Genomic DNA, 16512 nt, shown 5'->3' with positions numbered 1-16512 from the left:
AGAGGGTTTTCCAAGACCTCAACAGAGAAGACTTCAGTGTGGGCTCTGTCTGAAAACAGAACGGGCTCCAAGGCAAACCTGAACCCGGTCTGCTCCTCCAGCACAGTGTGAACTTTGAGGAGGACTCTATACCAGAAGTTCTTGGCTTGCTTTCCTCTCCAACCGAGGCGTTCCTCCAAGTAACGCCGTACCAGTCGCCCACAAGAATGGACTAGAGATTCAAGCTCCAGGTTGGCCAACAGAAAGAATGTCGACATGCCAAATCCTGTTGAGTATTTTTAGGATACCTCCCTTTAGTACCACTTTAATGAGATGCCAAGAATTCATACTTCCTTAACTTTCCGTAAATCACCAAACCGCTGAATATTGACTTCTGATAAAGTCCAGGATAAACATTTGTCCAATTCGGGTCATTCCTCAATGTTCTGTAAGTCTTTATTGGCAGGGGAAAAAATATTCCAGTCATTGCAGTGGAACAAATCTAATACAGAGTTGATGTTTGCCATACAAGCAATGACCTCTTCCCTCCCTGCGAGCATGCACCGATGTCAGAAAGGCAGTTTCCGCCTCCCCCCAAAACCACATAAGAAGCAGCGCCTGACACCAACTATTATGTTGAATCTACAATGTGTGGGCTATCCTAGGACACAGCAGTCAAACGAAGGGGACGCGCTGTTTGGTGAGCAGCTTCTTTCTGTGGGACGGGTACTAGTCTGGCCACCACTAAACAAGGCATTTCCAAGCAAGAAATAATCCAGCAATAATAATAATAATAATGTTGTGACCAGCCAGAGATCAGCATCAGCGTTTGGATAAAGAAAAACAAGGCAGCCACTGAAGGAAGAAAGACAGATATAAAAGAGAAATAGTAACAAACGTAGGAATCAAACTGAATTTCTCCAAGATAACTAAAGTAAAATGAAAAAAATGTGAGAATAACTAGTATGAAGCCAATATTAGAAGTAAGTAATCATAATAATGAGCTGTGGTCACGGCCACATTTACATTCCTGAAGCCACTGTGCAACATCAGGAGGATTGGTGAATCAGACACATAAAACGACGTCGCAAAACCCATGGAGCCCAGCACATATAATATTCAAACATGCATATGAAGTGTTACTTAAAAGAATCATTGCACAAGCCGAACACCACCGAAAGAAAATAAAGCCAGTCAGCAGATTCAGCCAGCGGGGGTTGGAGCAGAAAGGTACAAGCAGCAAACTCCAGCATGCCAAAGCTCAGCAGGGTCAAGAGCTTTAAACACACAATCTAACAATAGTTTATAGCCGCAATAGCAACTCTATGCTCACAATGCCAATGTTGATCCTGATGCTTTGCAGTGTTTACAACAGTCACCATCTTGGTTTAGTGTATTTCCAAACATTTGTTATTTAGCACTTAACACAACAGCTGAGGCTGACGGGACTGACACTAGCTTGGCCAGTTTTTGGTCTGACACCAGAATGTTTTAACGAATGTTACTACAATTCATCCTGCGGGGAACATGAATGTCTAATGTCTCAAAAGATGTCGAGACATTTCACTCAGATCCAATAAGATGGCAGCGTGCAACTTGGTGCTAAAAGGAGAATCAAAGTATCACAGAAGTGTTTGGGATCATCTGAATCACCATGAATGTGCGTAGGATATTTCACTCTCTACGACAATGCTAAACTCCAGAGACCAGAATGGGAAAAGGGCCCGACTTAGTTCTAGGGTCAGTCTATTGTATTCATTAGGCTTTTTGTACTATTATTATTATTATTATTATTATTATTATTATAATTATTATTATTATTATAATGTATTTGTATCATGGGGAAGGTAGACAACTATCTGAACAAAGAGATGTAGGTTTAATAAAACCAACCATTATCCACTTACATGAATAGTTTGTTGTTCATGTGAGTCTGATATGGAAATAACAACATATCAGACTTTGAGTTTGAACCAAAATGGTGAAACAACCAACTGCTAGTGTGGCTAATAAGTCCCTGTGGAGCACATAACGTAGAGTTGACGTATCCTCCATGTTACACAGGTGAACAATTAGCACTTAGCTGTGGCATGCTGTCCTGGTCCCCGCTGCTCAGGTGCCCCTTCAAACTCTGACTTCCGGTTTGAGGAGGCGTTTGAGGACACCTGGAGAACGACGGCCCAAAATGGAGCCGCGACACCGACGAGCGAAGCGACGCAAAGATGATTTTTTTAATTCATCAAACCAACATTGTTGAAGTTTGTCTCGATTAAACTACAAGAGAGAAACGATGGGAGCAGCAGGAGAGAGAGAGAGAGAGAAGGTGAGGACAGACTCAACTGGCCGCGTTTTCTCAAAGGGGGCGAATCACATGCGTTCCATCCGGTACAGAGATGACATTTTAAGACATCAGAAGCCTTAAATTACTAGCAAAAAGCCATAACTTTACAAGAAGAACGAGCATAAATTAATTTGAAAGATTCCTTAATATTACGAGAAAAACGTGGTGATCTTACAGGAAAAAAAGCCATAATGTTACGTGAATAAAGTGGTAATCTTAAAAGTCATAATATTTGAAGAAAAAAGTCACAACATTACAAGAATAAAATGGTAATATTGACAGCCAAATGTCATAATATTATGAATATGAAGTCAACAAATTGTGACTGGTGAAAATCGGCTATAGATAACTAAATGTTTGGCTATTCTAAGTTATTGGTTCAACAAATACACAGCGCCACATTATCACAAGTATCAGGACTTTGAAAAGATTGAGCAAGAAATGAGTCCGTTCCAAAGACAGAATGACACAGACTTGGAGGAAATGCCTCTCCTGCGGTGGAGGAATTATTTGGTAGTGGTGGAGTGCATCATTGTTTACATCTGTTGTATCCAAAGGGATTTTGTGGTTTCTCAAGAGACAATGAGATTGCTAATCAAGGTTTTGGCTCCAGAATGAGTTGAACTCTGGATAGCTCGAGCTCTCCTTGCTTGTTATTTCAAACTTTATTTCTCAAATTATTATGACCCTTTTCAAATTAAATTATGAGGTTTTTTTTCCTAATTAAATTACAACTTCATTCTTATATTACTTTGACTTTAATCTCGAAATCTGCTATTTTCTTCTTCATTCTGCGCCTGATACGCCATCGTACAATTCTGACTCCATCAGAGACTGACACACATTAATATGACAGGAGGACTGTTGTTGAGTTTCTAGAAATTTTATTATAAAACTTCTTTCTTCTTTAATCTTTAGAGACAGAGACATTGAGCACAAACAAAAAATGACAAAAAAAACAACCTTTTATTAACCACACTGACAAAAAATAGACTTTTGGCCTTTTTTTTTTAAACTTGATTATAAATCCATGGCCCAAAGGTACGGAGAGGAAGAGCTCTGGTGTATATTTGTCTGACATTATGAAGAGAAACAACAGTAAATTGTCCCAGCTTAATACTTTAAATCTGTCATTTCCTGTGGTGGAAGTACCCCTGATAACAAAGACATAGATGAAATGCATTTATAAATTAAAGACTCCAATTTTAATTGTTTTTAACTCATAATCTGACCCCCACAATTGATCGATATGTGCTTGTTCAAACGATGATATTTTATTTTCCTTTACACTGCGAAACAAATAATCTTCATTGCAACATACAGTACATTTATTGTCCTTATTTTTCACTTAGCCTACATAAACCTAGTTGTGTGCATCACTGTGCTTAAGCGCCAAACAGTTTAATACTTCAAGCGTCCCACATTCATTCGGCCTCTTTTCCGTGTGGTCTAATCAGTTATTAAAGACATCTCTTGGTTTAAGTTCATGTTGTCTGTTAAAAATAACTTTGCTTAATAAGAAGTGCAATATCTCAAAGTTCAGCTCTGTCCGAGCCAATTGTATCAAAATGTGGCACATCGTTGTATATCCTGTTTCCAGATGTGTGACCTTTTGTATCTTGACATGAGTTCTCCGGTCGTGCAGGCTTCAGGGACACTGGGCCAACTCAAAGGTCTGTGCCACTCCTCCACAGAGTTTGCAGCTTGCGTCTCCCTTGTCAGCCCTTTTAGTAGTAATGCACTCGTCCAATGGTCCCTGTCCCCGACCCCAAGATATCAGGTTGGCCGTTCCTCCAGATCTCCCGTATGATACGTTCCCTCTCCTCCAGCCGCTGCGCCCGCTCCAGTTCTTCGGCTGAGGTAAATACGTTCACGCTCAGCGTCCCGTCCGACTGGCTGTTGTGATTACCCACAGGGATTTCTGTGCTGGGCAAAGGGACTTGTGCCTCGACGTCGTCCCCTTCCTCGTCTTCTTCATCCTCACTCTCCTCCTCCTCATCCTCCCCGCTGATGCCTTTTAATTGTTTTTTCTCCGGCGTGGAGGAGGAGGAGGAGGCGACTTTGGTGCGTGGCTTGCAGGAGATGCGGATGACCAGGAGGCAGAGCGTCAGCACCAGGCCGAAACACACTCCGAGCACAAAGTAAAGGCCGAAGCTCTCTGGGTTTGCTAAGGAAGGGACATAAACACACAATATCAGACAGAGTTTAATGTAATACATCACTAACAGATTTGTCTGGGGCTGTAGCTTACCTTTAATGTGTGCGTAAGCTGCTATGCTGTTGCTCAGCAGGTCCATTTCTTTTTTCTTCACATCCATGGTGATCTTGACGTTGTTTCCTTCACACCTGTAAAACGACACACATTTCACACCCTGTCAAATCTGGCTTTAATGCATCTAGACACCTGATTAACGCTCTTCCAGATGCTTGAGGTCAGGTGACCCTGCAGTGTTACATTGAGCGCGGCGCTCAAACGTCAATCCCACTCACTGCAGCGCTTCATATGCAGCAGGGTGGGTGGGATGAGGCCTCCAAGTGTCCGAAAAAAGCTCCTCTGTGTCCTCCTTAAGTACTGGCTTCATCTGGGATCATCATAATGCATTTGGCACATGGCGCTGTGCCTCTTCCATTCTCCCAGCATCTTGAAGCCCCTCTATAAAGGAGGTCAGGAGCCATTTTTCCAAGTACCCACGAAGGACTCTTCCCAGCCCATCAGTTTTCTAAAAGCTCGGAGGACAACGGCCAGTGCAATATTGCTGCCTTCCTTGCAGTCTATGGACACGGTGTCCTTGACATTTAAGATGTCACTCCTCCTGGCTTCCTGTCAGTCTGAGGAGCCCTATCGTGTGTTTTTAGCTGTTCCTGTGTATAGCAGTGACTCTTGACACTCCCGAGGAAGTTCTTTATTTAAGTGAAACCCGTTGAAGCTTTGCAGCAGATACAAGAGTTCATGTTCATTCTCCGCTCAAGTCTGTTTTCCGCAATTACCCGGATCCTGTTACCTTCATGCTACCTCCTCACTTGGTAGCCTTTCTCTCCAGGAGAAGCGGGTCTGTGTATCATCTGAAACAAAACATTTATTGGATTTGCCTGTATTTAATTCCAGGTTCATGTTGTACTGTTGGGTCTCTCTGTATTTCCTCTGGTAACCTTCACCTCCTTCACCACGCTCACCCCTTTCCTGCTGACTCTGGCTTTTCTCCTCCACTTTGCCAGTTCGTCAACAATTTCCACCTCCCCGGCTTGATGACATCATGGTGTTGCACCACGAGGCACAGAAGTGAGGGGATAGCAGAGAGACCAGATCAAAAATAAAGGTGGCTTTAATCTTCCCTGTTAATGTTCCCCTTCGTGTTGTGGTAAAAATGTGAAAACGATGTCGAGCTCCGTAGCCGTCCAATTCCAACCTGTGTGCACTGCTCTCTTAAGTCGAACCACATGTCACTGTGCCTTCACACGGATCATATGGAGGTCCTCAAATTGCACAAACCACATGTTTGTGTTTGCATTTATCTCCAAATTACGCCCACTGTTAATCCCTGTGCCTGAGCTCCATCCTGATGGGAATACCTCGTTGACTTATGTAGCTTTTGTGCTTATTTGTTGATGCAGCCTTCAGTAAAATTCCAGCATAAAAAAACCACACGTGTAAACCATATGTCGTGTTGCTCCACTAACAAACTTTTAAACACGGCAGATGCTCTCCTGTGAAAGCAGAAGTAAAACACAAAGTGAGGCGCAGATAGAAAATCAAACTTACCGAAAAAATCAAACTTTGGCGCACACGCTCAGTCCCAGCTCATGTTGTAACGAGAAGTTGGAAATGATCAAGCTCCTCTCTCTGTCCTCGCTGTTGGATCAGGGCCCGTGATCTTTGGTCCTCAAGCTAAACAGTTCATTTGGCAACCCTGAGACAAGAGGGACACACACACACATAGAGAGGGAGGGAGAGAAAGAGAGAGAGAGAGAGAGTAAGAGAGAGAGTCACCCACACAAATACAGACGTCAGGCCTCATTAGGACCAAACTCACTGAGGTGTCTGCAATGCAAACAGCGACAGGCCCGCTGCAGGATACACAGTCCAGCAAGAGACTAGAGGCAGAGGTTCAACTGTAAAATGCAGAGAGGCTGAGGAGACACAGGAATGTGAGAGCTGTCTGAAAGAGGCAAAGCAAACTAGAATCTTTATAATCAACCTGGAATTAAAAGTAATCAGCAGAATCCTTGCTTTCGGGCTTGGGCATAGTCACTTGCTCAAATCAGTGATCACCAAAAACTTTCAGTGACAGTGCAACATACTCTGGTGTTTTCCAGGAGGTTGTAATTTATTTAACCATCTTATTTACAGTCTATGCTAGACACTAAAAACAGTTAATAATATATCTTAATGGTTTAAAGGCCTCACATGCAGTGAGCCAGCTGTTGGACTGATGTTATATGAGCAGCTGCTCTGTGCCATCCCAGCCTGAACAGGGTGCTTTTCATTATGCAGGCATATTTTTCGTTAAATTCATTTTATATTAGAAAAATAGTCTGCTCACTTTAAACCGTGCGATGTTTGGCTGCAATGCAGAGTCCTCCACATTTCTTGCGAATCAAACCACAACAATCTACCAAGCCTCCTGAATCTCTTTTCTATAAAGGGCAATAAAAGCCCTATAACCTGCTGGGGGGTTGGTGCTTTATGTGCTATAGCTGGGCCCATCCAGGTCTGTTCAAAAATGCAAAGCTGTGAGGTTTGGGATGTTTAAGGGAAAAAGCTCCTCCGCCAGCTGCAGTTGGATTTGCAGAGCCTCTGTGCTTTTTCAGGGCAGATTTTGATCTCGCTGACTCTTGGCAGATCCTGTGTACACTGTGCAGCGCCGGACCGAGACAGCGCTCGGGGGGCCAAGTGACAGGGCGCTCACTATGGCAACACGTTGTCCAGGCCACCCCCTCTGTCCCCACTGGGAGCGAGACGATGGGCCTTTTGTTTCTGCTCACCACCGTAGGGATGGACCTACGCGGTGTCTTCCTGTCGAGCTTCCTTCCTTTTCTTTTCAATTATGAGCAAGTTCATCTCCTCCCTCCCACAGAGTCTAATCCCCCCCCCCTCTCCTCTTAATGGAATCTATTCATCATTATCCAAGCAGAGCTGAAGAACATGGGCTTTCAATGAGCTGTTTTGTTTTTGTCTCAAGGGTAATAAAGTGAGCGGCTCAGATGACTACAGTCGCTCTCTGAGCCAAGGTCAGAGCTAACGATTGGCCACGTACAGAACGTGAACCGCCTCATCTCACACGGGAATGCAGCAAACCTGAGCTTCATCAGGACTCTGGCATCTGTAACTGCTGCTTAATGTCGACTGGAGAGCTGTGTAAAGCCCATCTAAACACTAATTATCCTGCCGTGTTGTTTTGTTGTGTTTTTTGTTTCACCCCGAGAAGGAAATTATTAACAGACCCTCTCCTCGCCAGCTCCGTACAATCCATGACTCAACTCTCAGTCATTCTCTCCATGCTGACCCAATTGGCTTTTGGATTGCAGATGTCCGTGTTCAGCCAAAAGAAAACTTTCATCATCATGTAAAAATCTGTGGTGTCACTTTGTCCTACCATCTATTACTCAAACTTAAGTGTTATCATAAACTAAAACTAACTTAATATTATGAATCAAAATAACGGCAGTTCTCGTGTAAGGTCTCCTAAACCAAACCAAACTACTAACAACACAGACAGTTGAAATGTGAGCACGTGTCCTTGTGCCACATCTGAGCTCCTGTGATGTTAATGTTTAGTCCTTTTTTTTGTCCCCGCTAGTTTATCATTAGCTCAGTCCTGTCCACAAACCATGAGGTCAAACACTCACCCATCTTGACTCCTCACATGCTGCTGCTTGATAAATAATCATACAGGAGGGAAAACATAATCACCTTATTGGACTTTATAATCACGGCACCCAGCAGAGCCCAAAAGTCCCCTTAAATCAGGTCACTTCAAATTCCACACACACAAACACATATCCCAATTGTATATATTCCCTGGGAAAACCAATACAAAAAAAAGTCAAGTTCCGTGAAGATCCGTTTTGCGTAATCTTTCTCACAAACAAACAAACCAACAGATCGAGGCAAAAACATAACCTGCTTGGCGTCAGTAACAATAGAGGTTGCAACCAGCTCAGCAATTTCCCCAAAGTCTCAGCAATGATCTATTTCTGAAAGAAAGTGAATGTGCTGTTACTCAGAAGCCAGCATAAACACAGTGATGCTGCACTGTTGTGGCCTGAGAGGAGGTCAGACACTATTTCCAACTTCGCACTGTTTGCTTTGGTTTGGTTGCAGGGAGCTGAGTGGAAGAAAACCTCTGAGCTGTCATGCACTGGGGTATTTCTGGGAGCCCTTCACTTGGAGATGACCACAATGGCTCTTCCTTCCCACAGGGTTTGTCCCTTTTCCGCAGGGGACAACATCCAGGTCGAAGCCTTCCTCCAGCATCACCTCCATTGTCTTGAGATAAGTTCCCGACAGAATGACTGAGCAATCTGATGCACATTGACGTCCACTGGCAGATTTATCGGGTGCCTCCTTACATGTGCAGACCTCTCATGTAAAAGTTTGTCCCCCAGATATTTGTTTCATAAACCGTCCAACCACAACACTCCTCTCGGAATCAAAGGAGTTCATTCAGAGCGTCAAGCCACATTTGATTCATACGAGGAAGATGAAAAGGTCAGATCACACGGGGGGAGCGAGTCAGTGTTATTTCCTCATTGTCTGCGACACACGCCGATCCGCAGGGGGGGAAGAAATATTTCCAATACCTTGACTTTGTCTGCGGCCGCCACAATTGCTGGCACAGTGGACGGGTCTGTCTGTGGTTCGCCTGCGACGCAGCTCCACAGAATGAAAATAACCGGGCTCCAGCACAATCCCATTTCATTGTTTTTAAACCTCGAGTCCACACACAGCCCTCGCTGTAGTAACGGATATCATGAGCCACCAAAATAATTGAAAGCATCTTACATAGTGCTCTTAAATTATCTTCATTAAATAAGTTGCTGTTTTGACTTTGAGGCTGCTACTGAAACAAATGTATCCGTCTGGACTTCATGATACACAGCTTCACACAAACCAATCTGGGAAATCTATTGAACTTATGCATTTATTTTCAGCTTGTGGAGCACATTCTGAAACGCTGCGTGGTTCTCTTAAAAAAATATACAGAAATCAGAGCTCAGTCCTGGCTCGGCTATTCTCTCCATCCAGAATAAATCCCCTCGGTCGTCTATGGAAGGTTAACGGCTTCCTACAAACTGCCAAGGAATCTTGAAACTGTATCGCAAAAATATCGGCCGGATTTCTCCACAGGCCGTTTGTCACACTCCTGTAATCAAGCACGAGAGCGGTGTCCAAGTCCGAAGACGTAATGGATCTGCAAGCTCTCCCCACTTTCCCCTCGGTAAACAGAAACACCGTCCAGCCCGAGATCTGTGAGTCTGCGAAAGCGCTCATGAAGCTCCACGGGGGGGGGAGGTAATTTCTGGTGGAAGCCACAGGGAGATTTTGTTTGCTGGGGGAAAGTAAGAGTGCGTATCGTCCCAGTTCCTCTTGACATCTTTGGGATTCAAGCTGTGCCGACTGTCGGTGCTGCTTCCCCCTCATCAAGGCCGGCCGGCGTCTCCCATTGAGAGGAAGCTGGTTGCATCTGGAGACAGGACAGGGATGTGGAAGCTACAAGGACGGGGAAATTGAGGTTGATCCCGTTTCTTTTACACTTTCGTTAATTTCATGGAATTCATGGATCTGGAAATCAAGGGGACTGAGATTCATGAGCAATTTGGTGCAGATCCGAATAAAAATCCAGAGTTCTGTTAATTTCAATGTAGTTTCATAAGGGGATGGTTGAGCTTTGGTGGAGATATGCGCTTTACTGAGAGCACTTCTAGTTGTCGGTTGGTTTGTGTTTGTTTGTTTACGAGCAAGACTACACAAAAACTTCTAAATGGATTTCCCCCAAAAATTGTTGGCAGGCTTCAATATATCAGGGGTCATATCCAGAGAATAGTTATGAAGCTTAACGAGAGAAATCAGGCACATTTATGGAACTATCTCTGAGGTTGAAACTTGGTGCAGCTTGATGGAATTTAAGATGAATGTTAAGCCTTGGTGGAGATTTGCCCTCTAGTGAGTATAATATCTGTATAGAGTAATGGACAATGGACTAGGATATTTAGAAACAACCCCATGTGGGTTTTTGGGAGCTATGGCAGAAGCGAGGTCTGACGGTGCCTCATGCACCACATCAAAGAGGCTACGATCAAAGGATGGAGAAGTCTCCGCATCTTCTATAGGGGGAGATCGTAAATCATTTAATAGAGATAAACAGGCTACAGAAAATAAAACACACGACAGTTAGCACAAAGCGTAGCCACATTTCCCTGTGTGTAATGAATACCACCAAAGAGTGTTGTATGGCATTTTGTTGGACTAGCGGTTAGGACACAATCTGTAGAGCAGCAAAGACTCTGGTTTGGTTCTGGATGGAGGTCTTTGTTGCATGTCGTATAAATCTCGCTTCCAGTCTTCAATTTCTGCCTTTTTGTTTTTACTGTACCCACTCGAATGGATGCAAAATTCATAGAAAAATGACAACACAGTGTGAAGGCGAGGGTAAAGTAAATGTGAGAAATCTCTGGTGTGATTTAGCTCAGCTTTTGTGCCGAGCTTGAGCCAAAGTTTGGACGCGCTCTTCATATCTCTCAATTACAAGGCTACAGACGCGTCTTGGCTTGGAAGCGTGTTTTGTAGTGGAAATAAAGATGTTCAAACAGCATCAGCTGATGAAGACTGTGAGATGCGGCCAGATGCTCCAGAACAAACAAGTTAGAAGTCCTTGTGTGCAGATAGTGTCGTTAGGGCTGTTTATAGGATCAAGAACAAATTCTAAACCTAAGTTGTTGAGCCAAAGTGAATGAGAAATCCTACGGGTTTGACTCACTGAAAGTTAACATTTCTACAATGAAATGACAACTATGCAAATTACGTTCAAAAGCTCCAGAGCAAGTAAGTGATAAGCACTTCAGAGAAAACACACTGCCGACTTTTACATATTGACTCAACACGATTTTAACACCCCCTGCTGGTGAAAACCTATTTCAGCTGCATGGGACAAACAGCTTCAGTCAGAACTTGCCCAACTTTTATCAAGTTTCCACTTTACTGGAAATAAACCCATGCTGTTTGTGCACCATTCAACTTGAGAGGTGTTTGCTCCGTTAGATGATTCAATCTTGTGAAAACGTTCTTGAATATGCTTTGTGTGAAAGAAAGCTTTGTTTTTCTCAAGTGTTGAAGTGCTCTTTATTCCAAATGGGGCCAATGAACAGCGGCTTTTCTTTCGATGACGACAACCTTTGCCAAGAGGATCAAACCGTAGAGTCGGCCAGTGTTGGGCACTGATTAATAGATGTTAGACATTAGACTTTTCAACAAGAGACCAGTTATAACAGACATGAGTCATAGCATTCCGAACACAAGACTGAAACTGAGAAATAAACACAATATCATGATACAGGACGAAAGAACTGTGATCCACAAACTCAAACCTACTGCCACTGCTGCAGGTGGATCATATGGTCAATATGCAGAGACACCACTTACAGTCATATTCTTACCTACGGACAATTTAAAGGCTACATCTACATCTACAGCTATATCCATGTTTTCGTTTAAAAACTGCATTTTCAAACCAATATGATCTCTGTCCACATGAGCCACAGCTTGCCTCATACGCATGTGAGCAGTTGCATCATTGTAAAAGGCAGAATTTAACTGAACATCAATTCTTGTAATTGATTATCCACAAATCAGTGAAGGCTACGTCATGATCGAAAAGACCCAGGAAGAAAGTCAGAGTACTTCAAGGAAAAACGCAAGACAGGCACAGGGAGAACACGTAAAGTCCAAAGACTCTTGCCAAGCTGGGATTCATGCTGGGAAGCCTCCTGCTGGGAGTGCAAACCGCTGCACCGGTGTTCAATTAATAATCTGTACGCTTCATGTGTGGAGCCGTATAGCTGCAAGCTGCAATAAATACCTCCAACCTGCTGACTCTTTGTGTTCAGCTCCCTCTGCGCCGCTAACTCTCCTTCAGGCAAAATGTACTGACACATGACATAGCATGTGCACGCTGATGCAAAAATACAACAACATAGATTTGAATTGAATAGATCAGCCACATAGATAGACCCTTTGTCACAGATCCAGCAATTTGAGTCAATACCCGATATCAGTATCAGATCGATGCAGAGCCAACATGGCACCAGGTCCCTTCAGAGTCACTGCAGCCCTGGCCCGAAAAAATCCCAAAGTATCCTTGTGTCATCAAAAGGGAACCACAGTGCGCTGCTTGTCCCGTGAAGAACATATTTGCGGGGCTATGGCAGGTAATGGGAGGGTAATGGAGGTATGGGAGTGAGCTGGGGGGTTAGGCCAAGTGGTTAAACGCACCCAGATGTGTTCCTGATGTGAGTCAGAGCCCGAATGCTTTACTATGTAAATGAAGAGTAGATATCCCACGTACTATCTTCTTACTGAGATTATCTCAGTGGCAATCAAGCAAATCAGGCGAAGTCCGTGGAAGCAGGAAGCATCATGCAACCCACGCTGTGTGTGTGTGTGTGTGTGTGTGTTTGCTGAAAGGGTTTATTTGTGCATGTGTGCACAGTATGCGACTCCATGATGACAGCTGCTGCTTGTCTGTGTATGTTTCTTTATGTTGGAGTTGATTCACATGAACATTCCTCTAAAGTTCGCTCAACACAAACTCCGAGCTCCAGAAATAGAGCGATGATCTCACTCGTTTCATCGATCCTGGCCCCCGTCCAGCAGCAGGCCGGCTCCACACACTGTACCAATCACACGGAGCCTACGGATTTCTCTGTGACACAAAACACGTGCTTGCCCTTCTCATGATTGGGTCCGTCCAATTGATGCAGCTCTGCGAGATTTGGAGGGGTGGGGTTGGAAATTTTGTGACAGTAACTGTGTTTGTGCAGTGAAAGTAAAGGTTGGTTGCACCGTGTAGGCTCAGTCAAACCCCAGTGGACAAGCATGTTAAACAGCTTTGACCCACAAGTTACACAAGGGAAGCACTGTTAGATGTGCAGTGATTCATTTTTTCATGTTCCACAGTATAATTTCCCCCCATAAGATCATCTTACCACTGTGTATTTATGAACGTTTGAAAAGGGCGTTGATCAAAACCAGCAGCTACATGGTAGTGCAAGGAGCAAAGATGAGTTTTAAAAAAATTTTCCGCCATGGTGTCAATGAGACACAAATTTACGGTGTGTAAAAACCAAGACTACTACAGAAAACGATACAATTTTAACTAATAAATCACCTATTACTTGCGAAATTAGTGGTTAACAGGAGCCACAGCAAATCAGCAGCAGCAATAATTCTCAGTTTGGATGGACCACTGTGCTGAGGGGTGTATAGCTGGTGTTCAATGACGTCAGCTGACGATCAGCTGATCGGGCCGACACTTATGACCCCATGTCATTTCTTAAACATGAGCCATGAAATCCTTTATGCATTTCAAGCCTTATTAAAGTCCTCTTCTCAGTGTGTTTCTGATGGCTATATATACATTTGTGGAAGCACAGAGTAGAGTTAAAATCACAGGGCGATTAAGATGAGGTTTACACAAGAGCTTCACTAACTGCTGGAGTGTGAAAGAGTGCAACTGGTGCCCTACAATTGTGCAGAGGTGGGGGAAGTATTCAAACGTTTTACTTCAGTTAAAGTACGAACAAAGTATGTGCCTTCAGTTGTGTTTTTTCAACAGTGATGCTGGTGATGCTTCAAGAGGCGGGGTCTAATGTTACCTGCCCGTTCTGATTGGCTCAGTGGGCAAATTCCTATCTTATTGTTGCTTACTTCTAAAAATACAAATAACAACCTATGTGACCATGTCATGCAAATCATTGTAAATCATTGTAGAGGAGTAAATAGTATAAATCCATGAAAATGTATGTTCTAAAGTACAATAATGAAGTAAATGTAGTGGCCGGGTTAAACTAAAGTCAAGTTATGTTCAGGTTTATCCCTGAAGAGTCAGAGAACAGAGAGTGGAAATGAAGCAGAGCTGCATCATGACTCATTTTAGTTAATGCATGTTGAAGCTTCACCATATGTTTGACATTTACTGTTGCACAGAGCTACAACACAGGACCTGCCCACCTGGAAACAAACTATCTGCATGTCCAAGTTATACTGGGACATAAGAGACCCATTATCTACTCTATGTTTATGTACACTATGAGCTTATCACTGAACCCTCAACTGCAAATTACGATGTTGTTGTTATTGTTATTGATGCAATTTGCACAATTCGAACATATTTTTAGTGGAATAATTCTCTCCCCAGGCTCTGCTCTAAATGAGCAACAGAAAATTAAAGGAACCACTCCGCCCAGGTGACTAGAGCAGGACCTCCACTGGGACTGTTTGGTGATAACAATACAGGTTTGGCAGGAACAAAGAAAACATTGTTATGAGATGAAACATCGTCTGCGAGAGTTTGATCCAACATGGAAGCATCACATGTCCCTGTTTCCATCTTTAAGAGGATATGTCTTGTTGATTATTTCTGTGCTACACATGAAAAAGAAGAATTATTGATTATCCTTAACCCATTTCCAGCTTTGTTTCCTGTGATGCTGTGGGGTCATCCTGACTGTGTGTGGCCTGAAACTTTCTGTATCTCCCTGAAAACCGATTGGTGCCCTGGGAGTTTAGACAGGCTCTTCAAATCAGAGTCTGACCCCTGACCCGCGGGCACATTTAGAATAAGTTAACAACCATCCCCGGGACAGATAAGACAGGTCGACTGATAAGTGAGTCAGTGGGGTTTTGGGGAAGAAAAAAAAAAGGTCTGCTGGCCTGGAGAGGTCACGCAGGAGTCAACTCTTTCCAGCCTTGACGCCCCGAAGGGGGGTTACTTAGCTGCAGTAAGCATTCACACTATGGAGGGTTATCTGATCGACTGGAGGAGGCACAGCTTAAGTGCTGCCTGCTAATTCAGATCAGATAAATTAAAAGGAGACCCCTGAGAGCAACCGAGCCCAGACCAGCCTCCACCCTCACCTCGCTTTCTCCCGATAAGAGGTGCAACCCATGGGAGGGAGCTGACAGAGCCAAAGCATTTGGTTAACGGTTGTTGCATGAATGTTTCAGTGGACGTGTTTAACAGAAAGAAACTGAGCCATATGTAGCATGTGCACAACCTCCTCTGTCTCTCACCTCTCTGATTATATGACGTCTGCGCTTTCTGACCTCACAAACAAAAAATACAAAGAGCAACAGGATGTTTGCTTTGATTGTTGAAAGGTGACAACTAATTCATCAGCACAAGGTTAGTGAATAATGTGCAGCTGCACAGGAAAGCCTCGGTTCTAAGTGCAGCATCAGCTCCTCTTGCTGGAAACACACATTTACACCGCGATGCATTGACACTGATCTGGGCTGATTCCAACAAAAACATACAAATGGGGATACAAATTTAATTTAGCTCATTTTAACAAACAAATTTATAAAAATAAAGTCAGCATCATGTGAAAAACAGCTTTATAAAGGTGTTGTTATAAAAACTATGTTGAGTTGCTGTGATGGAAACCAGTTATATCCAACTTTAGAGCACATGTTTTTTTTCCCAATCACACGCCCCTCGAGACAAGCCTGCCAAGTTTTAATTCACATAAGATGCAACACAGTGAAACTTCAGACTGTCTATGCTCCAGAAAACTCCAGATGTTGTTAAAGCAGCTGTACAGAAAAGCTCTGATGTTTCCATATGTCACTGTCCACACTGTATAATGAACTGTCAAACTCACCGGTCAGTGCTGAGGAAAAAACAAAACACGTCCTTCTACAACCGTTCAGTCCAAACGGGGAAAAAAACCTCAGGCAACTGCAGATCTCAGCCTTCTTTTCCCTCCACATTCAAAAACACACGGCATCACGAGCAGTCCTGACTGTTTCTGTTGATTCTCGGTTGCTGCTGTGGTCAAGTCCCGAAGACAGAGTGTGTGTGTGTGTGGGGGGGGAGTGTGTGTGTGTGTGTGTGTGTGTGTGTGTGTGTGTGTGTGTGTGTGTGTGTGTGTGTGTGTGTGTGTGTGTGTGTGTGTGTGTGTGTGTGTGTGTGTGT

At 43.6% G+C, this 16512-nt stretch overlaps 1 protein-coding gene across 2 annotated transcripts; it reads right to left on the bottom strand.

Moving 5' to 3' along the window:
• Positions 1-3267: 3267 nt before the first annotated feature.
• Positions 3268-16441, bottom strand: eva1ba (eva-1 homolog Ba (C. elegans)). 2 transcript variants are annotated; one of them, XM_062398896.1, is made up of 5 exons: positions 16199-16441; positions 6352-6448; positions 6081-6228; positions 4572-4666; positions 3268-4487 (listed from the first exon to the last, which is right to left on the bottom strand). In XM_062398896.1, exons 4-5 carry the CDS (start codon positions 4636-4638, stop codon positions 4048-4050), a joined length of 507 nt encoding a protein of 168 aa, XP_062254880.1. In that variant the 5' UTR covers positions 4639-4666; positions 6081-6228; positions 6352-6448; positions 16199-16441; the 3' UTR covers positions 3268-4047. The 2 variants fall into 2 exon arrangements, with proteins under 2 accessions (XP_062254880.1, XP_062254879.1); XM_062398895.1 differs by lacking the exon at positions 6352-6448.
• Between the last annotated feature and the right edge of the window lie 71 nt (positions 16442-16512).

Source organism: Platichthys flesus, chromosome 11 (assembly GCF_949316205.1).
Source record: "Platichthys flesus chromosome 11, fPlaFle2.1, whole genome shotgun sequence".
In the NCBI taxonomy this organism is placed as follows: Eukaryota; Metazoa; Chordata; class Actinopteri; order Pleuronectiformes; family Pleuronectidae; genus Platichthys; species Platichthys flesus.
Note: the sequence above shows the minus strand (reverse complement) of the source record. Positions and strands in the feature narration are given on the sequence as shown.